This window comes from Astatotilapia calliptera, chromosome 4 (assembly GCF_900246225.1).
Source record: "Astatotilapia calliptera chromosome 4, fAstCal1.2, whole genome shotgun sequence".
Lineage (NCBI taxonomy): Eukaryota > Metazoa > Chordata > Actinopteri > Cichliformes > Cichlidae > Astatotilapia > Astatotilapia calliptera.
In genome coordinates, this window is record NC_039305.1 from 26,276,669 (window position 1) to 26,299,814 (window position 23,146).

The 23,146-nt window shown below is 40.7% G+C and overlaps 3 protein-coding genes and 1 non-coding gene across 4 annotated transcripts; 1 reads left to right on the forward strand and 3 right to left on the reverse strand.

Annotated features, from left to right (window-relative positions):
* Positions 1-3,920: 3,920 nt before the first annotated feature.
* Positions 3,921-6,360, forward strand: s1pr5a (sphingosine-1-phosphate receptor 5a). The gene has a single exon (XM_026165828.1). The coding sequence runs from the start codon at positions 4,042-4,044 to the stop codon at positions 5,176-5,178; it is 1,137 nt and encodes a 378-aa protein (XP_026021613.1). The 5' UTR covers positions 3,921-4,041; the 3' UTR covers positions 5,179-6,360.
* A 1,491-nt stretch (positions 6,361-7,851) lies between these two features.
* Positions 7,852-11,744, reverse strand: spc24 (SPC24 component of NDC80 kinetochore complex). Its single transcript, XM_026165831.1, has 6 exons — positions 11,662-11,744; positions 10,994-11,168; positions 10,686-10,830; positions 10,501-10,605; positions 8,147-8,223; positions 7,852-8,045 (listed from the first exon to the last, which is right to left on the reverse strand). Exons 2-6 carry the CDS (start codon positions 11,157-11,159, stop codon positions 7,939-7,941), a joined length of 600 nt encoding a protein of 199 aa, XP_026021616.1. The 5' UTR covers positions 11,160-11,168; positions 11,662-11,744; the 3' UTR covers positions 7,852-7,938.
* Positions 11,745-12,368: 624 nt separating this feature from the next.
* On the reverse strand, positions 12,369-19,352 carry kri1 (KRI1 homolog). The gene is made up of 18 exons (XM_026165789.1): positions 19,067-19,352; positions 18,853-18,929; positions 18,655-18,757; positions 18,467-18,569; positions 17,549-17,606; positions 17,416-17,465; positions 17,235-17,337; positions 17,062-17,139; positions 16,843-16,955; positions 16,526-16,754; positions 16,250-16,420; positions 14,606-14,681; positions 14,330-14,445; positions 14,069-14,231; positions 13,864-13,994; positions 13,283-13,347; positions 13,105-13,200; positions 12,369-13,021 (listed from the first exon to the last, which is right to left on the reverse strand). The coding sequence occupies exons 1-18, from the start codon at positions 19,149-19,151 to the stop codon at positions 12,532-12,534; spliced, it is 2,307 nt and encodes a 768-aa protein (XP_026021574.1). The 5' UTR covers positions 19,152-19,352; the 3' UTR covers positions 12,369-12,531.
* LOC113021583 (Z30 small nucleolar RNA) lies at positions 13,434-13,532 on the reverse strand. Its single transcript, XR_003272316.1, has one exon. It is a non-coding gene; the product is annotated as a Z30 small nucleolar RNA (small nucleolar RNA).
* Positions 19,353-23,146: the final 3,794 nt, after the last annotated feature.

Genomic DNA, 23,146 nt, shown 5'->3' on the forward strand with positions numbered 1-23,146 from the left:
TCTTGTTTGGATCACTGCAAAATACAGCAGCGACTCTGGGAAGCTAATGCTCAAGGGGAAAAATATATATATATATTGTAACGCAGATTCAATTACTTCACTAATGAGCCTGTCTTAGTTGTCTTATGTTTTCTTATTTAAAGCGCACTGCATCTCTACATTACAAAAAGCACTAACTTTAGAATTAGAGGGGTGTGAATTCCTTTCATTGCGTTCACTAAATAACATTAAAGGCATCTGTGTGTTGTGTTAGCATAAGGTGAGAATCTCATTTCGAGGTGTGATTTTTGCACCACCAGTGTGCCACCAGTAACTTGTCAGCACAGTGAGAGCAACAGGTTTTCATAGTGCGTTAACACAATCATCGTGAAAGAGGTGTTTTATAAAGTGTGTGAAAAACCACTTTCGTTTCTGATGTGAAATAAATAAAAGAGAAACAAACGCTTTAACAATATTTACTTCAAACATATGCGCAAAAAAATATTTACGTCCCAAAACACTGACTTTAAGTGATTTGATTGCATGTCAATTTAATTTAATGTTATATTTAATAAAATCTTGTCAAATGAAATTTACGTGATTGGTGTACACTCAGCTTATGTTTTAATGATGAAGTACTTGAATAAACAAACCCTTTGACTTCATATATTTCAGCTGCATCTTACTCAAATTGATTGTTTCATGTTTGTGAGGCCAAACAATCATTTTCAGTCAGAGATAAACAGAGCAAAGCAGACGGTGTTCAAAACAGCAGCAGCAAATCTAAAGGGAGCTATCACGACAAAAGCAGGACTGACTGACTTCCTTTCTGCAAGTGCTTTAACGTCACAGGAAAACATCAGCCCGAGCTTGGCGGTTTGGACAGAACATACCAAACACAGAAAGCCTCCACAGGCAGAGAGACGGCTGGGTGGGTCACGACTGGTCACTCTGCTGCTAAAAAGCCTGCCTGTGGCCTGAGGGAGGAAGGGCTGAAGGAGCAGCTCCCTACTGTGGGAAAAAAAGGAAAAGAAGACAGAGCAGAAAGCCCTGCTGTCGTTGGCTTTGTGTGTTAACTAATCAGTGGCAGCACAGTGAGAACTTGTCACAGTGTCACTACGGGGGTCTAACTGCCATTTGACTGACAAGGCTCACAAGGAGAGCTTCAGCCTGGTTATCACTGGGTGGGCTTTAGGAAGCAGGGGAAGAGATAAGTCAGGGGCACCGTTCGACCGCAGCCCAGGCAGACACCAACTGCATGATCACTTAAGGCGGTTAAAAGAGTCCCCAGACCAGCAGGTGTGCAACTGATGAGGCTGGAATAAGAGAATGACAAATAAAGCCTGTATTAGTTATTTTAGACCCTAAATTCTGCAGCCAAAGGCCACTTAAGGCCTCATTAACCTCTAAAATTAGTCATTCAAATCTGGAAATGAGTAAGATGCACTAAGAGTTGTTTGCACGTCAATCTGTAGTCACAGCGTGGCTTCACCGTGTGTCATCTCCGACCAGTGACTTCATCTGTGTTTTTCTCAAGGATATCCCTCTCCTTTCGAGGCACAATGAAGCAGCTTCCTGTTTAGAGAGTCCAGTCCTTTGCTCACCCACCCTCACATTGCACAAAGTCCACTCCTCCTGGGGTTTTGGGAATGATACGCTTTCATTATTGTAAAGAAAACAATCAATTAGTGAATTCATAAAGCTGAAAAAAGAGTGAAGTGAAGTCTATTTATTTCAAAACCTTCCCGATGAAAGCTGCCCTCTGTTTGGAGACGCAGCTCAGAATGAAGATGAAGAGCCACGGGACTCATGCTGCTGGTTGCTCAGTCTACAGAACATCAAAATGACATTTAGCTTCCAATTATTTGAAGAAGACGCTTGATTTCAAGTTCCTTGTTTTATTTTTGATTTAAAGGAAATAGCTGTAAACCTTGCATGTTTGGTGGTTTTTGTGCTTAAGAAGAAAAAATTAAGCATAAGTAAGCTGGTTTCTGTCATCTGTAGCTGGCAGTCACTTCAGGAAATGCTTGTTAAAATACATTTCATGCAGAGAAGAAAGTTTTTCCCTTTTCTGCAGTTTCAAATCAGTTGAGTGAATGATAGAGGGCTGGATGAAAGGTGTGAGATGTGTGAATTTTAACGGAAGATATTACAAGTTATGGGTTTTTCTCTGTGTTTTGGAAGTGAGTAATGTATGGCAGACACTTAAATGTCTCTATGTACAAACAGTCGGGCTTGTTCAATGACAGAGAAGGACAAAAACTTTGTGTGTGTGTTGAAAACCCATATCAGAGACGAATTATTACTCAAAGCAGAAACATGTTTCTGTCTAAACACATGGTTGAAAGGGATTTTTGTAATGCTTTATAGATGACATGTTGGCCAAAAAAAGAAAAGCTGAGTTTTGATGTGTGAGCTAAAAGATAATTACAGCCGAGGCCTATCTGACCGAGTTATTTTCTGAAATCTGGGGTTTCTGGACTGTTAAACAGATCCAGCTGCACAGAATGACTGTTTTTTCCACTGACAAATTAACTTTGGAGTTTTGAGTTCCCTTTCGGAGTCTCTATTTTTTATGAACTGTGGGGAACTGAGAGAGGAGAGGGCGAGTGAAGGAGAAAATCAGACAAAACCAGAGGAGCAGGACGGAGCCACACTTCCATACACACTTGAAATTAAAAAAAAAAATCCACTTGGCAGCTCTGTTACAGCAGCGCGTAGCTGCACCCTGGGGACAAACTGATAAGGTGGAAAAAAAATCCCACTCTCTTCCTCTTCTTGTGTTGCCGTGAAAACAGAAACAATCTGTCTTAGAGGTGCAATTTATCATAACGGCAAAAACAAACAAACACACATATATATATATACATATAAAATGAAGGGGTCAGGCAAAAGAGGGAGAAAAAATCTCGTTGAAACAAAGAGTCGTAGACCAACCCACTGCAGCAAGTTCAGTCCTGCCCTCCTCTATTCCCACAGCACAGTCGCGTGTGGCTGTAGTGCGCTGTGATCGCAGAGCCTGCGTCCTCTCCTCCTGCCGAGGGCTCATTTCAAACTCTTACTGGATATTTCAACGTTTTTAAGGTGCGTTAAAGTTTTTATTCTCCAACTTTTTTTTTTAGTTTGTTTCTTTTTATTCTGCGTAAAATGTATGACTCGCTTTAAAACTCATCAGTGTAGTTCATTTTGACTTCATATCGTGTGTTGGCCAGCTGTTATTTTACGTATGGCAATTAAGGCTAGACTTAGTTGTTAAATAAATAAATGGCAAAGTAAATGAAATAAAATACAAAAAGCACAGGGTTAATTATGTTATCTATAGGACTTGTAGGTTTGGAAAGGTTAATGCATATTTACGCATGAATGGCAAATGGCTCTCTATGAGCTGGGAGCCACTTTGAAGTTTTTATGTGTAGTAGCGGTGAAAGAAAACATTAATTTAAGAAATTAAAAAGCAGAAAATTATAGCTTCTACTGCAACGAATTAAGGAAAATGATCAATTACAGCTTCCTCGTTATTTCCATTCAAGCTTAAACCATTTCCCCCGATGAATTCATTACAACTATTTTGAAGTTGTTACAGTAAATGGTCATTTCCCGCTGGAGACTTCCTGTCCTCATTAGTCATTAATGTGATTCCAATCGAGTGTAGTCTTTTTATTATTGTTGTTGCATTTTCGAATATTGGAGTTTAAGTGATCCCCTGTTTCCTTTCCTCCGCTGTTTCACGTCTCACGTTTACTTTTTCCTCTTGTTTTATGCAGGTTCGCTATCATCGCCTCCTAGTGCGCGCCCCAAGCATTGAATATTTTGATTTTTGGAGGAAACTTTGTCATACCACAGGAAATCCTAAGTGATAGCATCAAAGGAAGGCTTTCCACCCTGCATATTTAAGTTCCGAAAGAAGAAACAATGCTCAGGTGGAGGACTGTATGACACCTCATCTGTGGATCTAACCTAAAATCAGAAAAGGCAAAGAAAAAAAATCTCTGGGAAACGCAACAACGTGCTGCCTGTGTTGCTGCAGCCCCATCTTTTACCCCGAGGCTTACCTCTGCAACTATGTCTGTGATGTTTAGTGAGTACCAGAACAAGACTATCATCACAGAGCACTACAGGTACGTGGGCAAGCTCGACAATGAGAAGTACCAGCAAGATGGACTCAAACCCGAGGCCATTGCGTTCCTGCTGGTCTGTCTGCTCATTGTTGCAGAAAACGCTGTGGTGCTTCTGGCCATATGGAAGAACAAGAAGTTCCACGTTCCTATGTACTACCTACTGGGCAATCTGACTCTCTCTGACCTGCTCGCAGGCTTCACCTACATGGTGAACATCATTACGTCTGGTGTCCACACATTAAACATGACACCTGTGATGTATTTCCTACGTGAAGGTGGTGTGTTCATCATGCTGGCCGCCTCCGTCATCAGCCTGCTGGCCATTGCCATCGAGCGCCATGTCACCATGGTGAGGATGAAGCCGTACCAGGGCAATAAACAGGGGCGCATGTTCGCTCTGATTGGAGCGAGCTGGGTGCTGTCTGTATTCCTGGGTGTCCTGCCAGTCCTCGGCTGGCACTGCATGGGTAAACTGGACCAGTGCTCCACAGTCCTGCCACTCTACGCCAAGAGTTACATCCTCTTCTGCATCACCATCTTCAGCGCCATCCTCATGTCCATCGTGGTCCTGTACGTCCGCATCTTCCGCATCGTCAAGGCCAACACTCAACGCCTCGCTTCGGTTCCGCACCGGAAAGGTCTTTACCGCAAGTCCCAGAAGTACATGGCCCTGCTGAAGACAGTCACCATAGTGCTGGGAGTCTTCATCGCATGCTGGTTGCCTCTCTTCATCCTCCTCCTGCTGGATTTCTCCTGCCCAACCGGAAAGTGCAAGGTGCTCCATAAGGCAGACTACTTCCTGGGCATCGCTATGATCAACTCTCTTCTTAACCCCATCATCTACACCCTGACCAGCAAGGACATGAGGAGGGCCATCATCAGGCTGCTCTGCCGACCCTGTCTCATGACAGAAGACGGGCAGGTGAAGAAAATCGGGATGCCCTTCCTGGATTGTAGCACCACTAAGACGCAGACGGATGCAGCTTCACACAGGCTGGAGGGCCTGGACACGACAGTCTCCTCCGGTAACTTTACACCCTCGACGATTAAAGCCATTTATCCTAGGATATCTAGGACATGACACTGTGCCTCGCTCTTGAATTAACACTGACAGCAAGCACTCGGACTAAGAACTTTGCCTCTAGTGTGTGATTCGATTACCCCTTATGAACTAAGACGCATTATCGACTATGCAACAGAAGTTGAAGTTTTGTGTTGTGCACTCTGACATTGTTTCAGTTCTCATCTAAAGAATGTGCAACATGTTTGTGGCGATGTCCAAACAGGGAGAAATACCTTTATAGTTAAGCATTCAGTGTAAAAATATAAACATTTATGTTCACAATTCATATAAAAGTGTGACAGTGACTAACAGAAACATCAGTGCCTTAAATAGTAGCTTTAAGTTTCATGTAGGAAAACAACAACAAAAACAGCATTAGTTTTTTTCTTCCTTTGACTTCTTAACAAGGCCAGTATTCTGATTGAGCACTTAGCAGTGTTTGCACGTACAGAGAAATCAAAGAGTGTGTGCAGATGTTTCACATAAATGCATTTTGATAGAGTGAAACCAAAGCCAAAGCACGAGATTCATCCTTATCTCTCCTCAGCCTGTGTAGCACATAATGATATGTTGTCATAAATGTGGAGCATCCACACCCAGCAAAGCTGCTGCCAAACCCATGTAATTTCTGCCATATGAGTTTCTGGTCAGTGGCAATGCTCAGTAGAGCCCCCCCCCCCCCTTTTCCTCTGCCAACATCATACGCTCAGCGGCCTAGAGGACGTCATACGGGGGGGCTGAGCTGGGTGGTTCGCTGCTTTGGAGGTCCTTTTAACATATGTAGCGACACAAGATGAATACCTAAAAGCAATAAAAGCTGACAGCGGAGGCTTGCAGACGCCTTCTGGGTTTGACAGAGCAGTATGTGGCAGTGAGATGTTTTACTGTGGACTTTGGAGAAAGCTCGAGCTCGTTGTGTTTGATGAAATGATGTAAACTTTTTTTCCCCCCTCAGCTTTAACTGATGCAGCAGTAACAGTAGCGACCGATCACAACCCATCAGAGTGTGTGCAACCTGGTGAATTAATTCTGTAATTATTTTAATACTGTACATTAATGAGAGTAAAATATATATTTACAGTTTTTTGTATACTTTGTAAATACTTCTAACCTACTTGCGTAGTATTTTTTTGTATAATTGTCATTTAAGTTATGATGGTTTTATAAGTGCACTGAATAAAAATATGTGAACGATTTTTACATCGAGGTCTTTGCGTCTTCTAAAGTTTCACAAGTCTCACAAGAGGTCGACATCCTTCCTGTTTCTCGCTACGAAAATATCTACTTATACCTGGCACTTCCTGACATATACAATAGGAAAACAATAAAATTACCAACTCGAGATATAAGAAAAAGTCAGTAATAGACAGGTTTAAAAATGTCACCTCTCTACCACCTACTGTACATGGAGAAAAATGTGAAGTCACGCAATAAATGATGTGCTTGTAGCACTTTGTGTTTGATTCGACACATTTCTGGTACTCTGAGACGAAACAACACCGTTACTTACTAAAGCTGGTCTTAAATTATCACGCCGCTACTTAATTGATACTAAAATACCTAAACCGACCATAAGTGGAGCATTTACCAAGTTACACAGAAGCATCGCTTAAATAATTCGGCAGAACTGAAAGCTCAAATACCTACTCAAACATCATCAAAGGAAAGCTCAAGAATACTACACTGGAACGCGGGCTTAAGTGACAAAACCCCACCTCCATGGAAACCACTTGCCAAAACCACCGAATGATGTGTGCTGAGGCAGAGGTATCGATGAAGTTGCAGAAATAAAAAAACAGAACTGTGCGCTTAATGCTCTGTTTACCGTAAGGAAACCACATTCTGGTAGCTGTGAATTTATGTCTCCCTAAGTCTGTATATGTCATCCTGCCCACTCTAAACCAAACACCATCCTGCAAAGAAAGGGGTGACTTAGTTCTTGTAGAACAAGGCCTGAGGGTATATAACACAACCCACAGTGTCATGCGTGGGCAACCAGGATACTTTATATTTGAAAATCTTTCTCCTGCTGCAAATGCACAACTTGCTAGTTCAGCAAAGCCACATATAAATGATGCTGGGGGGATTTTAATGGCCTCGTAGTTCATGTTTTACTTTTGAAAAAGAAAAAGAAAGGCCCAACAACAGCCACTGCAGACTGGACATAGAGGGGAAAATTCAAAAAAATAACTAAAGTTGATATTTTTATTTGGATGTTTAAGGTGATCAATAAAAACTAAATAGAGCTAAAATTACAGGATGAGCGTGATTGCCAAATCAAACTAGATTCTGATAATAAAATTACACTGAAAAGTAAAGCTATTAAATTAAATACTAAGACACCCAGTTTATAATAAATTAATTAGACTACCTTGATATGGTGACGTTAATGAAGGGGAAAAAATGAAAACCTTTATTTACTGATTTAACCTCTAAATCTTTTTTTAAATCTGTCAACAGCCTTTTCCTTTAATCTTTAAACTATACAACTCAGTAAAGCAAAATGCCATCTCTAAAGACATTTAGAAAAGCTGTAGATGACACTCTACAGCGACATCTAGTGACCGTCAAACCACTCAGTCTCATCCCATCCTCATTACTGAAACACATTAGACTGAGGGCACCCCGACCAACATTTTAGGCACTAAACAAAAAAGGCACAAATCCAAGGGTGTGACAATTTTAATTTTTAAAAACACGAGAACAGAACACGCACTTCCACAGACAAACAAAAATAACACACTCAACACCTCTGACTACTTCACATCCGTCCTTCGGCTACCACTCGGTGCTGACGAAGCCCCAAAGCTGGTCGCTTACATCAATGCGAGAGCGCGAGGTGGTGTCGATGTTGATGGGGGTTGCCAGGTCTGCACCATAGTGCACTGCAATGTAAGGAAAGAAGCTGATGGTCTGAAGCCACATCAACACCAAACTTCAAGTAGAGAGAAGATGGTACACTAAAAATGAGAAAACATGACTGTACCTCCTTTTAAAATGTTCGCCGGGGTGTCATATTCCCACTTGATCTTGGTTATTAGGTAGTAGACCTGAGCCACGTATCTGTTTAAAAAAAAAGAGAGAAAAGAAACAAGAATAAACAGAATTCACAAACAGTCAGTGCTTCAGATCATCTCTGATTACATGCCTGCACAGTGCAGCGTTTAAAGCTCTTTACAGATATGATAGACATGTAGACAGACATGTTGCCTTTTCTATTTTAACAGGAAGTACCATAAAAGGGTTAGAATATAAAAACAAAAGGAAGTACCGATACCATAAAAAAAAAACAAAAAAACAATTGATTAAAAAAAAAAAAAAACAAAACCCCCATCAAGATCTGGTCATAGTGGTAATTATTCAAACTCACAACATTGTTTAAAAAGCATATAAAAAGTGAAATACTCGAGGTGGGAATAATCAGATACAATAATATTGAGATTTTTAACATTCTGGATCTGCTGATTATTGCAGTACCTTACATTGTGATTTAGCACCTTTTTCAACTGCAAATGATGTGCTCAAAGTTCAACTTTGTCAGTTTTATCCAATGCGATAAAACTGAAGTTCTCTCCCTTCAGTTATTTTTTGCTGAAAGATGATATTATCAAACATACCAACACTGACACTCAAACCTGCCATTAGACAGCATCAGTCTGCAATCAGTCTGATACTGAATGGGGTCAGGTTGGCAATTACATGCAATCTATTTCGGATAATACACTAATTAATTGTAATACAACTTCAAAAATCACTGTTGCTGTCTACATAGACAAATTCACATTTAACAAAAATTGATATTTAATTATTGCAGTGAGCAATCTGTATTTAGAAATCAGATAGTTATCTGCAAACCTTCAACAATCTCTCTGAGTGACTGCGGTCAGTCCAAGTCAGAGTGCAACTGTTTGGAGAAAGGTTGCCCCCTATCAGGTGAACCGTGCAATCGCAACTCAGTCACCACAAGTTGCAGAATGCGAAAAAAAATCAATAGGAAGTCACCGACATAGACGTAAGAACACTGCTGTTGTGTGACTCAGCCATTAGATTGCTCTGAAATAGGAGGTAGCTTTGCCAAGCTAAGTGTAACCAGTGTTGATTTAATGCAAGTTTGCTCAGCCAACATTATACCAGGTGGTGCATGAGATGAGCCCTCTTATTTGTCATACTCCCTGACTATTTTAATTTATTATTTATTAAAATGTTCTTTGTAAAGCCTTAATTCAATAGCTGATATAAGCATATTCAAACTTTGATCATTCATATCCAGTATGCATAATAAGAAATGCTGTTTACTCCAGAGCTGTCAAAAGCCCGGGCAACATTAAAAGGCAACCGTTTGGAGAAGCATAGCAGTTACAAAAACAGCCAACTGGAAGTGCAGGTTTGCAGCAAATTCAGAGGAAAGATTTCCACAAACACCCACAGGCAACAAACTCACTTCCTCTTCCATTTAACTTTATCAAAACTTTGATTATTGTCATAACTGATTATTTGTTAATCCTGACTGTCAAGATGTGTCTTCATTGCATTAAATATTTGACAGTAAAGTGATTTTTTTTAAATCACCTTTAATGGTTGAATATTGTAATGCTAAATAAAAAGGTAAACAGAAATTATTTTTGCAGAGGTCTGTGCACATCTCTGGCAACTACAGGCATGCCTGCTGCTTTTTTTCCTCTCTGTGATATTTATAGGGCAATGCTGATGCTAGAATGCAACAACAAAACAAAAAAAAACCCTGATGTTCACACTTTGCTCTATGTGCAGCCTGTTAGGCATGCACAGCACAGTGAGATTGTGACATAAAGCTGGTGTGTCAGGCAAGATGAATTTTATGATCATGTTTTTGCTGTTTGGGGTGATCTCTGCTCGTGAAAAACAATGATTTACTTAGCTACCTCAGCAACTAAGGTCAAAGAAACACATGCTCACAGTTCTAATCTCATGCTTGCTTATGCATTAATGTGACTTTTTTTGGAATGACTGCATAACTGAACCACCACTACCATCCATCTGTGCAAGTCAAACACACATTAAAAAGTGAACTTTCCAGACCATGAGAACCATTTCTGAGAATTCAATAACTTAAACATGACTTTTTAAGAACCATCTCACATCCATCCTGATAAAAAAGTTGAAAGAATTTAAAGAAAAATCCCAGAATTAAAAAATATCCAGATTGTCTTCACTGTTCACACTGAATGTTGTTGTAACATGTAAAGTTGAGAGCATCTGCACTTTTACTGTTGATGCACAACTGCACACACATATATTCTTAGACTTGTCTAAATCTTATTTGAGATGAAACCCTTCTTTAACTAACTGTACCACACTCACACTGCTGAAGGGATGACCTCGGTGGTGTCTTCTTCGACTTCACTCTGAAGAATCTCGAGCTCATTTTCAGCGTTTCTCAGACTTTCCAACTCTTTTTGAAGAAACCTGGAGGAGGGTTCAGGATAAAATGGACTTGTTTTATAGCCGTTTTTCTTCACGACAAACACACCTATAAAAAAGGATACTGTAATTCTGAGTCAGTGATCTGGCTCTTCGCTGTGCACTGCCTCAGCTGCTCCTCCAAGCTCTCCAGCTCCTTTTCCCTTCGCATCTTCTCCTGTTCCATGTCCAACAGCCTCTGACCTGCATTCTCTTCAATCTGAGCCAAATCTGAGGATGGAGGACAGCGACACACAGAGGGAATACAATGAAGTTTTTCTGACACAGACAGTTTACACGAGTGCCACAAAATTTCACAGCCTTCCCTTTGGATTCATGTGCCCATGAAAATGCACACGATGGTGTAAAAGGAACAAACGGGCTGTTTGCTTACCTTTTAAAATCTGTGTGACAATCTTCGCTGTTTCTGTGTGTTGATCAAAAAGAGCCTGATGCTCATCTTTCAGTCCTTTCAGTTTGTCAGGCTGACTGCTGTTGATGAATCCCACCAAAGCCTCCCCAGTCTCCTCCAAGTCTTGAAATTTATGACCTTGAGCCATAGTGGGCAGCTAGAAAGCAAAGAAGATACTACATTAAAGTGAAAACATGTCGGCTAATGCTGTGAAAGAGTTTATGAAGACTCATTAAGCTTCAGGGGTAAACATGCAACTGTGAGAAACACCCAGATGAGTTAGTCTGACTGTGTAATAACACAAAGTAAAGTTTGAGTATCTTGATAATTCCGTTTAACAAGGGGAGGAGATTATTTTCGCTCTTGGACATACGTTCCTGTTACAAACTGTACGTTAAAAAGCTTAGAAAACATTACTTTCCATTTTAAGCGCTATAGGTGAAATTTTAAGGCCCATAAAGACTTGTTTACGTTTACGAATCAAAGCTTCCTTTGAACGGTAGTTGCGTATCAAGCTAGCATGCTCTAAAAATGCTAACAAACACAGTACGAGTGCCCAACAATATCCTCCAGGGTATGTCAATCAAGTAACAACAGGGCTATGGAAAGAAGAAGCATGTTTTGAGGTCAAATTAGAACAGTAAACATACCGACTAGCACTCCTCCAGGATTCAAATTCATCCGCTGAGCGCGCCGCTTCTTTTCTTCTTCGTTGGTAGTAGCCTGACTTTCAGACCGGCCTTAAGCTCATACCGCCCCCTAATGTACACCAGTCAAATGACAAAACATGTGAGGACTACTTGACTTTACAGAAATTCCTGTTGTAATTTTACTTTAAATTTCCCACTTTAAGTGATTTTAACACGCTGGTTAATCATTTAACATTGCAGATGTCGACCTCTTAAAACAGCTTTGCATGAGGAATTGAATAAGGTACAAGTTTTGTGTATTGATACACTTTCAACCCTGTTCCCCCTTGTTATTTTTCCAACTATAGTTGGAAATGTTTTTTTCCCCCAACCACTCGCTTTTGAAACTGGCCAAAACAAAAGATACAACCCACTCAATACAGCAAATTGATTTTGCAGTTATAAGACAGGCCGACCAGCAGGCTGTTTTGAGCACAGAGCTATGATGCACTTCTAAGAGCCCCCGTGGATGACATTTAAAACAAACCACAATGCCATTGGGGTTTCAGAAATTAGCAAGTCATGCAGGTTCTCAGGGGTCCAGTACATCAATGAGCTGCTGCCAGATCTGAGTCATAAATGCCTGACATACAAAAACCACCCACACCTAAACATAAGCGGGCACAAATGACTCCAACCAATGCAAGATTACACAACAGAACTGGAGCTTCAGGTTTTCATAGCTACCATTTAATACACATTTTATTTACATTATACAGTCAAAAGGGTCAATGTGAAGAAGTGAAACATTTGGAAAATTTGCCATTTTTCTCCGTGCTGTATTTCACACCATGATTATGAAGGATTGTATCTGAAACAGTGGCAGAGCTGTCACTCTTTTTTCTGCTTCTCCTTCTTCTCCTGAGCTTTTCGTTTTTGTCTGCCGAGTTGTCTGAAGTACAGTCTCTTGGGGTTCAGGCCATAGGCCTTCAGTCTCTGCCTACTGAACTCCCGGCCACCTATCTTCACCCCGATTCTTCCTGAGAGGATACGACCACCTGAATGCTTGTGCTTCTTCTTAGACCATTTCGGTCTCGCAGTCCCACTTTTCACTTCTTCTGGTTTAGCTGCTGACACCGCCTCCTCTGTAATCTGGGGTTCTCCTTTATGTTTCTTCTTCTTGGGAATCAGAATCTCCTCCTCATCCTCAATGGCATCCCCGGCCTCCTGAAGAGCCTGAACAAGAGTCTGTTCTGTAGAGTCCACAGGGGGTACTGCACTACCATCCTCTGCTTCTGTGTTTTGCTTCTCAGCGTTCTTCAGACGATCTCTTCGCTTCTTGCCCACCTTTGTCTTGGCCTCAATCACATCTTCATCGCCTCTGTAGGGTAAATTAACATAGTCACATATTGATAAAATGATTGGAACACATTCATTAATACAGTAGATCAATATGTTACTCACTCCAGATACACAGAGTTAAGGATTTCTCTCTTCTTCCTGTCATTCTGAGCCTTGATTTTATAGTTCTTCAGATCGCTCAGCTCTTCCTTTTCAGACCTGTCAAAACAAAGAAGAAAAGTTGAACAAAAGACATCAGATAAAGGGACGAAACGCTTAAAAGAAGACAGAACCAGCGTACCTGAACATGCACGTCTTCCTCAGAGAGCACCAGCGGTTCAGCTCCTTGTCATTAGCCTTTATAATCTGCGGAGAGGAAGCAGCCTCATTAGTTCAAATCAATTTTTGGATAATTTTGCATTTGCTGCCACTTCATTAAATCCCTGTGTGGTCTGCTCAGAGAGAAGATTAAGCTGAGATCATTCCCTGGTCAGAGCTCTCCCCAGAAGGAAGCAATACCAGATCAATCTAGCCAAGGCTCATCACCGCAGAACAATTCACCTACAGCCTAAACACCGTCTCCCGCACATGCTCTGCAGCTTTGAACTCTTCTATATGCTGGTGCATGTGGGAACAGAACAGAGTTGGGTGTCATGTGCCCGGACTCATGCATGGCCAGATCAAATAATGAGAGCAAATGAGATTATCACTACATGGCTACTGCAACACATCCATGACATCATTAAGAGCCAATATGGAGGCTACAAGAAGACTGAAACACTGAGGACACAGCTAAGTGAGCTGACTTCAGCTTAATGTGGTAATCATCATTAACCTGCCACTGCGCAAAAATGAAAAGCCTGCAAGTGCAACCTCTCTCACCTCATCTGTGGTCAGGCCAAAGTCATTGGGCACCACCTGCCTGTAGCGAAACCTGCACGGGAGGTCATCGATGATGTCCTCGTAGTCCAGCTTGTAGTACTCGTCCAAGTACTGCTCGAAGCTCTTCTCCTCTGAAACGACAGCGCTCCATTAGACAACATCCACGCTGTGTTAGAGAGCACATGCGAGCTTTAACGGCACTTACGAGGATCAAACACAGGTTTGTTCTTGGTGATGACCTCTGCAAAGTGAGACTTCTTTTTTTTCTTGCCCATTTGAGGCAGATCCTCCTTCTTCATCATCTTCCTCTCCTTTTTCTTCTTCTTCTTGGAAACTGTTTGCCGACTGGGGTCATAGTCTGCATCCATCTGCAGAAACAGGTTTAAACAAAGATCTTTTAGTGAGAGAGACTGTTGATCAGGACAATCAGCATCAGACAACTGATCAGTAAGGAGCATAAGCTCACATTAAAGTCTTGATCCTCGCAGTAGGGTTCAGCAGCACTGTACTCCTCTCCATCATACTCCTCGCCATAGTCCTCCTCGCGTTCCTCTCCGGTCCAAGTGTCCCAGTTCCAGTGCTCTGTCACACACAGGAGGTTGTGTTCAGACATTTATGCAAAAAATAAACTGAGCGCCACAATCACATCAACTTTCTACTCATGACTCAGTGCAACCCACAAATGTGTATTTAGCACATGTTAGCTTCAATCTGATTAAAACTGGCTTCTCAGTTAGCTCACCCTCCAGCTCATCATCGTCCTCAAACTGAGGCTTCTCATCCTCCTCCTCTCCATAGTATTCATCGCCAAAGAATTTCTGCAAACACAAACTGCCGGTGAAGTTAAACGAGACTTTCAGTTCCTCCTTCGACCTCCTGGTTTAAATGCTGGAGCAGAGAAATCTGCCAAACGCAACGCAGCTGTGTGAACCGCCGGAGGCCGGCCATCGTTAAGGTCAACGCCGACAGCTGTTGCTTTGCTGCTCCTGCTCTGGATGTGAAGCTTTATCCATATTACAATCATAGCAGGTAGCTTGTTTACGCCACTCTTCCCCCCCTTTCTCTCTCTACGACTGAAAAAAAAATAAATACATTTTCCATAAATGAGTCCAAATTTTGGGTTATAATCCTTCTGTTTAATCTCTCAAGTCTCAGATCAACCCTAACAAGATTTCAGAAATTTCTCCCCCAAAAAAGATTTTTTTCAAATGTTATATGACATCAAGTTGTTTCATTGTTATCTTGTTACTTATCACTGGAATATAAAACCAGAAGTCCTCTAAATGTGGGTAGCAGTAAATTTTCATACTTTCCTTTGTGATCCACAATCATATGCCACTGATTGTTTGGCTCCTCCCAACAGAGTATATGTGGGTTTTATCTCCTCAGTGTGTGTTTGTGTAGCAGGATTTATGGTGCCGCAAATGTGTTTTCCTTACATCAAGTCCTGGTAAGTTTTACAGCAGATTCTAATAATTTCTTCTCAAGTCACCGCATGCCTTGGCACGTCCGTACCTCTCTGAAGGTTTAACCCTGCACACTCGCACTAGATCAGTGTGTTGTACTGAGCAAATGCTCCCAGCTGTCCCTACATCCCGATTAAAACACAGGTGAATTTGCCCTCTCCAACACCAAACATTAAAAACTGACATAAAAGAATTTTTTTACAATTCTTTTGCTTTATAAAAAAATAAGCTAAATTCTGGCATGTTTATTTTACATGGTTTTTTTTTTTGTTGATTAACGTGTTCTATCCTAATGCTTTATCATTGCAGTGTGAAGCACCTTTTTTTTAGCTTTAGCAGCTAATACTATTCACTCTACGATTACATCGTGGTAAAACGTTATGCATATAAAAAGCAGCATCCTCACCAAATAAATACGAACAATTGTTGTTGTTCACTGGTGTAAAGCCTGAAGTTTGTTTGGATGATTAGCTTATGTACTTGTACAGGATAAAGGTTAAATCTAACCTTTTTTTTTAGCTAGTTGTCATGATAAAAGCTAAAAAGCCTGGGATTACAGAGAACCACACCTTGGACTATCTGCATGTGCCACAGTAAACTCCACAGAGACTCTCAGTTTTCATATATACAACATGGCAGCAGATGGCCCCGCCCCTCCCTGAGCCTGGTTCTGCCAGATATTTCTTCCTGTTAAAAGGGAGTTTTTCTTCCCCACTGTCAACAAGTGCTTCCTCATATGAGATCATCTGATTGTCGGGGTTTTGTCTGTATTACTGCATTGCTAGCTTTACCTAACAATATAAAGAACCTCCAGACAGCTATTGTTGTGATATTTGGGGATATATAAATAAAGTGTGTGTGTGTGTGTGTGTGTGTGTGTGTGTGTGTGTGTGTGTGTGTGTGTGTGTGTGTACACTGACCTGCATGAGCTGGTCGTGCTGTTTTGGATCGAAGTCTCCGTCGAGGTCGGCTTGATCGAAAGCGAGCTGCTCGTTCCCCGTCAGCTCCTGGAGCTTCTTCAGCTTCTCCATAATCTCTTTCCTCTTCAGGTTCTTCAACTGCTTCAGCTGCTCCTGCTTCTGTTCTTTCTCCTGAAGTAAATTTTAGGAAAGGGGTCAAATATTGACAAACGAATAAAGGATCAACTTGGATTCCTGTGGGGTTTTTTTCCCTTCCTTCTCCTACATGATCCACACCTTTTGCTTCCTTTCTTTAATTTCCTCCCTTTTGCGTTTCCTGCGGTCGTCCTTGGTGCGCACAGAGGTGGCGATGTTTCGGGGGTAGGTCTTGACCTCTTGAGAATCGGGCTCTTCAAAGCGGAAGTTGTAGCTCCTCTCAAAGTTCTCCTGGCGCTCTAAGAAAGTCTCCCCCTCCTCCTCCGAATCCTCCACGTCATCCTGGACCACCTCATCGTAGGTTGGGATCCTGCATGTGGCCCAATAAGTCATTGTTAAAGCTGGCAGTGTTTCTTCACTTCACGAGTAAGACATAAACCAACTGGTCCTCCACATACCGTTCATCATCATCATCATCGTCATCTAGGTAGCCCTTGTTTAGCACGTAATCCCTCAGGAAACGCTCCTTTTCATCCAGCTCTGGGTCATTCCAGTAGTCTTTTAAATATTTCTATATCAACACAAACCATTTATAACCAGTCAGTTAAACACAAACATCTTTCTCAACCAAAATGTAACTTCCTGAAGTCTCTCCAGCCTTTTTTACACACACTCACCATGTCCTTCACCTCCTCTGCACCCTCGAGTTCTCCCTGGCCTTTCAGCCACTCCACATAATCTGCCTCTTCTTTATCCTACGAGCATCCACAGATAAGTTTAACCTGACCTGAAAATCATCTGTAAATGACGCCAATTTAAAGATGAAGAGCACCAGGTATCAGCTTCTGACCTTCTCCTCCTGTGTTTTGATCCTCTTGGTCAGCAGCTGGGATGCTCTGTCTGCTTCACCAGTTTCATCATCGTCATCGCTGTCCTGGATGAACTTCCGGAAGCTGCAGAGAGAGATTTCGACTTCAGTAAGAAGCCTTTGAGTGCGAGAGCAGGACAGCACGAGGTGTCTCTTAACTTACCTTTCCTTCAGCTCCTTCTGCTCCTGCATGTAGCTGGGAGAGGCGGCTCTCTTTGAAGGAAAACAGAGGTGATGAATGAAAGCATCAGTTTGTTCATTCCTAAGGAGACATATTAGTGAAGAACTTTGCCTACCTCTTTTCTCTTGACAGCCTCCTCATCATCGCTGTCGTCGTCATCATCTTCATATTTGCTGCAAAACAAGAACAAGACGTGTTACAGGCAGAGAATTAAACAGGAAACACATGAAGGAGGAAAACACCAAATGCTTCCTGACCCACTAAGCAGCAAATCAGGGACTAGCTTTCTTTGGCATCTTACAAGATCTGTGTAATTAATTATAAATACACTGGCTGGCCAATACATTAGGCACACCTGTTCAACAACTAATCGCGCAATCACATGGCAGGAAGTCAGTGCACTTAGACATATGGACCATAGTCAAGACAACCTGCTGAAGCTCAAACGAAGCATCAGAATCAGGGAAGATTGTAATTCAAGTGACTCTGAAGATGTGAAAGTTTCTTCAACATGACAATGAATTCGCCGCACTCAGATGGCTTCCATTCATAGGATCTCAATCCAATGGAGCATGTTTGGGATGTGGTGTTTCACTTCATGGATGTGGGGTTAACCAATCTGAACCAAATGTTTAATGCTGTCATGTCAGTATGAACCAAAACCTCTGATGATTGTTGTTGAATTGATGCTACAAAGAATTAAGGCAGTCCAGAAGGCAAACAAGGGTGAAAGCAGGTAATAGCATGGTGTAACTAATTAAGTGAGTGTATGATTGTATATGAGTGTATATTGCATCCCTACCATGTCATTTTGTGACACTTCCCAACCAGAACACCTCAACCTTTTCAGCATTAAGTAAAATATTTTTCATATCAGACACCATATCCATCAATACCCATATTGATGTGTCAATATCAGACAGTAATAGCGGCTTACCAGCACATTAGTCAGGCTCTAATTTGGTACTACCTGTATATCCCTGATTGATGTAGTCTCACGCTATTTGATGCAGTTAAACAGACTTTCACTCACCCTTCCCTTTCCAGGATGATTTTTCTTTCATAGTCTTTAAGATACATGGGCTTTACTGCTTTCTCCTTCGAGGTGGAAGGTTTTGCATCACTGCTGGATGCGCCTGAAAGCAACAGGTAAGTCACTTCACTGCATGAAGATTATTACTAACCATCACAACAACGCTAATGTCAATACCCAACAATCACCTTCTGAGTAGAACTTAGCATCTCTCTCATAGATCTTTGGGTCCTTCTTCTTCAGCAGCGACAGAGTCCTATAAAAATCCCTCTCAACACCAGGGTCCAGCTCCTGAAGGTGAGAAAATCACATACACACAGTTATGTATACAAGCACCTCATTGATAAGGAGTGGAAGCAAAAGAAAAGTTAGAGATGCTAACTGACCACTTCACTGTCATCGGAGCTGGACTCTGAAGACCCCGAGTCACTCTCATCTGCTCGGTCTCCGTAGCGATCCTTCACTGCACAAACACAGCGTGAACGCAGAGATTATAATAGCGACTTTCACATTTCCCTGGAGAAAACAACTACTTTTAAAGCTAGCAATACTTCCCCACGTTGGGATGCTAACACGCTGCTTAGCTAGTGACACACTTACGTCTCTGCAGCTCTTCTTTCTGTCGATACTTCTCATATTTCTGCGCGAACTGAGAATTAATCTTCAGCTCCGACTTGCCCGACATGTTTTCACAGAAAAAAGTCCCCTGTAGTTTAAATCTCACAAGTAAACACAGCCAAGAGAAGTAATCCAGGTCGCTCACAGAAGCATGGTAACGCTGGAACACGTGGTTTCCGGTGTACGATTCGTGCGTTACGTCGATTGGCCGGCAGGGAGCGCGCGACTACCAGTTTGATGAGTTGAAGCCCAAAATCCTCGCGCTTCCTGTAACTGTAACGCCAAGTATCATGAGTTTGTGACTTTTTTTCTGTCCTGAAAAATCTGAATAAATTGCGCAATAAATTTAAATGACCATTTTCACTGCCAGTGCTTCTTTTTTTGTTATTTTAAATTGTAACAAAGTTTCGTATATGAAGCAACAAATTGCACTCATTTACAAATGTTTATCCCCTTAAAAGATCTTTGCACGAACTAGTTGAATTAATTTAATTTTATCCATATTTGTACATTATGTCAGCCAGGGGCGATTCTAGGATCCGAGTTTTGGGGGTGCTGGGCACCCAGAGAGCTGCCCAGCCAGGCAAGATAAACTTTACTCGTCACGATGAGACTTCTTCCCTGTCTCTGTCAGTCCCTGCATCCTCCCTGTCCTCATCGTCTGTTGTCTTCTTCTCCGTTATCATCCATCATAATTTTACCATCTCTGTGCAAGTCTGCAAATTTCTTGATTAAATCATAAGATTCTTAAATTCATCAAGTCTCTCTGTGCCTGGGTCCTCGTCACAAAACATGACATCACTGTTTTGTACATTTTAACACAATTTAATCCCCACATTTGTGAAAGAAAAGCAAAACACTTTTTTTAAGTCTGTAACAAAACCATCAAATCTGATAAAGGTTATTTAAATCAGGACAGTGGCAACAACAGTAGGCTAAAACAATTTTAAGTTTTAGATTTTAAATAGGCTGCATAATTTTCAATGGGAGCAACAGGACGGTCAGCTAGAAAGAAACATGGTGTGACTCCTACCTAACTACATAAAGAGTAACTGAGGATTAAATGCAGCTAATATGTCCTGTTTTAAGTCAGGCACTTACACCTCCGCTCCGCTGCATCTCAGCCAGCCACCATCGTTCTGGCAGCAAGGGTGCTATAGAGCAGGGGAGAGGTGAGCTGGAACAAACATTTTGGGAGGAGGGGGGACATGTAACATTTTTGTTAAAATGTTACATGTCAACCAAGTATTGTATGCTTTTTATATTTTTAGTAGTGTGTCACACAAACAGCAAATATTGTCAAAAAAAGTAAGAAATCTTTGGGGGTGCTTTGAAGCACCCCCAAAAATGGGCTAAAATCGCCCCTGATGTCAGCTCTTCTGTAAGTACATATTTTGTGTACCTATTTGGACTGCGTGGCCTACATTTTTACATCCTATTGATTATACTGTATTTTTGAATAGTTTCCCGTTTAAAGGAATTTACATCTATGCTGCTTTATTCACCAGATTATGTTTGTTCTAACAGAAGTAACATTGCAGACATGTCCATAAGCTACACTAGTGTTCAAATGCTTTGCTAAAACATTGAAAAGTAACAGAAAATTGCAAAGAGCCATGATTTGGAAAGGAACTTTACACAGTTACAGATAAAAAGTCTTTAAAAATAATATGCATGAAATCTACTGGGCTCAAAAATCGTCCCAAACTCAGACAAATGTTCAAAAAGTTTGAGGGTAAAGCAACTGTTTATGACTCAACAACAGAAAATGCATAAATGGATACCATCAAAACATAAATAATACTTCTGTGGAGCAAAGTTAGTTTAAACAAAAAACGGTGAGAGAAGTTACTGAACAGGATGGAGGAGGGCAAGACTGTGTGAAATATGAGGCTGTTCTGAGATGTTGTTGTTTCTTCTTTTGGATTTGATATTTTCCTTTCCAAAATAATTAAGTTACTGAATAAGAGAAAACCTTTTGATGAAGCCTAAAGATAAAAAAAAAAAAAAGTAGAGTGTTTGTTGCTTTCTGTTTATCTTTCTACAAAGCAGTCAGTGTAATTCATTAAACCTAATGTTTAACCTCAGGTTTACAATGGCCCTACGACACGGTTAGATATTAAGTCCACTAACATTTATTATATTAATGATTTCTCACAGGTGACTCATAGGATAGAATTGCAAATCTTACCCAATGTCATTGTAACGTACATATACACTCATAAGAGGCTGAACTGACAGGTAAAGCTTCTAAATATGAAGCTAACAGCAATATCTTACATTAAATATTTTAGCTAGACAAAAAAGGGTAATTTATATAGTTAATGAAGTTTTATATCTCCCCAATTCTTAGTATACAAATACTAACAGAAAATAGTCATTATAACTAAAGCTTAGACAAATGATTGGTTGTAAAGTGCAGACATTATCTTGTATGATTTACTTCAAATACACATTTGAGCTAGCTGTGTTTTATGACTCTTTTCTGTTTCTTGCTTGTTTCTATTCCTATTCCACAATGTTTTAGAGGCAAATATTGTACTTCATTACACTCATCTGAAAGCTTTAGCTATCAGTTACTTTTACAAATGAAGGAATTTGAACACAAAACATTATGAAAGAATAAATGAGGTTTTGTTATAACAAATTTTGTTATAAGTATAGCTCAAACAAATAGTAAATAAACAAATCAGGAAAAAGACTGACTAAATAGACTTTCAGCTATTTGCATACTGTTTGAGGATATGTGATATTTTTGCTATTTTCAGAAAAAGAGCTTCACCCAAACCAACAATTAAAATAGCACTCATACAGTGATGCATGGACTGGACTGGTTCTTATACTCTACCTGAGCACTGAGTACTTTATACAACTTGCCTCATTGCTTTTTTATAAGTAATTCTAATTTATTTAAAAAGTATACAGCGGTTATAAGAGATCCTGTTTTCATGTCTGATAAAATACCCACAAATCATTCAAAAAAAGGAAATAAATTTAAGTTTTAGGCATCGACAGCACTCCTAACACAAAATGTTTTTTAAAAACTTTAAAGTCGATGCACTTCTTATTATTGTTAACAATTCTGATAAATTTGCTGTCTGGTGAACAGTGTGTGCCTTTCAAATATGGGTTGTGTGTCTCCAAAAAACACGATCTGAGCAAAGGTCAGTGTTTGGTCCAGGAACTGTCTGCCCAGCTGACAGAGTTTGTTTACTCAGTATCAGGTGAGCAGTAATGTCATATCCCAACCCACTCAGGGACAACATCCCTTAAGCATTCGGTGTTTTTATAGGAACCATCGGTCAAATTTGTCATATGAATAATATTTAACCCTAATTAATGGAGTTATGTAAAAGTAGCCATCCTGTTTATGCGACCACAGAGCCTAAATATCAAATTAAATATTAAAAAACATGAAACATAACGAGTCACACGGCAGAAAGGCGCTTGAACTTATACATGTTCATCTGTGGAAGAAACTAAAAGAATCACAGTGGTTAAATTAATGATTAATGATCAGAAGGTATTTAGATAAAACCTTTATTTAGAAAACAGAACAAACCGTATTGTTTCCCAACAGCACGGAGTCTGGGACGATGTGTGCCCGATGTCAGCTCAGGAAATTGGCCCACACTGGATGAAATAATGATGCAATATGTTCATAATAACGCACACTACGGCACTTCCTCTGAGGAACATCTGACAGTCTGCTTGTTTTCGCATCCCTGTGTGGCTCTGTGTTTACCCACGTGTCTTTAGCATCTTCTGGCTCCTGTTATCAGCTCTGCACTTCGCTGCTACTCAGCCTTGAACCTTGCACATGTCTGCTGATGGATTTGACCGCTCGTGGACAGAGCTGTACCCGGTCACTGTTGTTGTGACTTAGTCCCACAGCTGATTTAGAATACTTAGAAGCATACCTCCCTACATCTGCTCACTCTTCTACAAATACAGATAAGCTCGCTAATTAATTAAATCACTTCAATTCACTATAGTACTAAGTTTAACGATGCGAACGTTACACAGATTAAGTATTTCTTAATCATTTAACATCATAAAGTT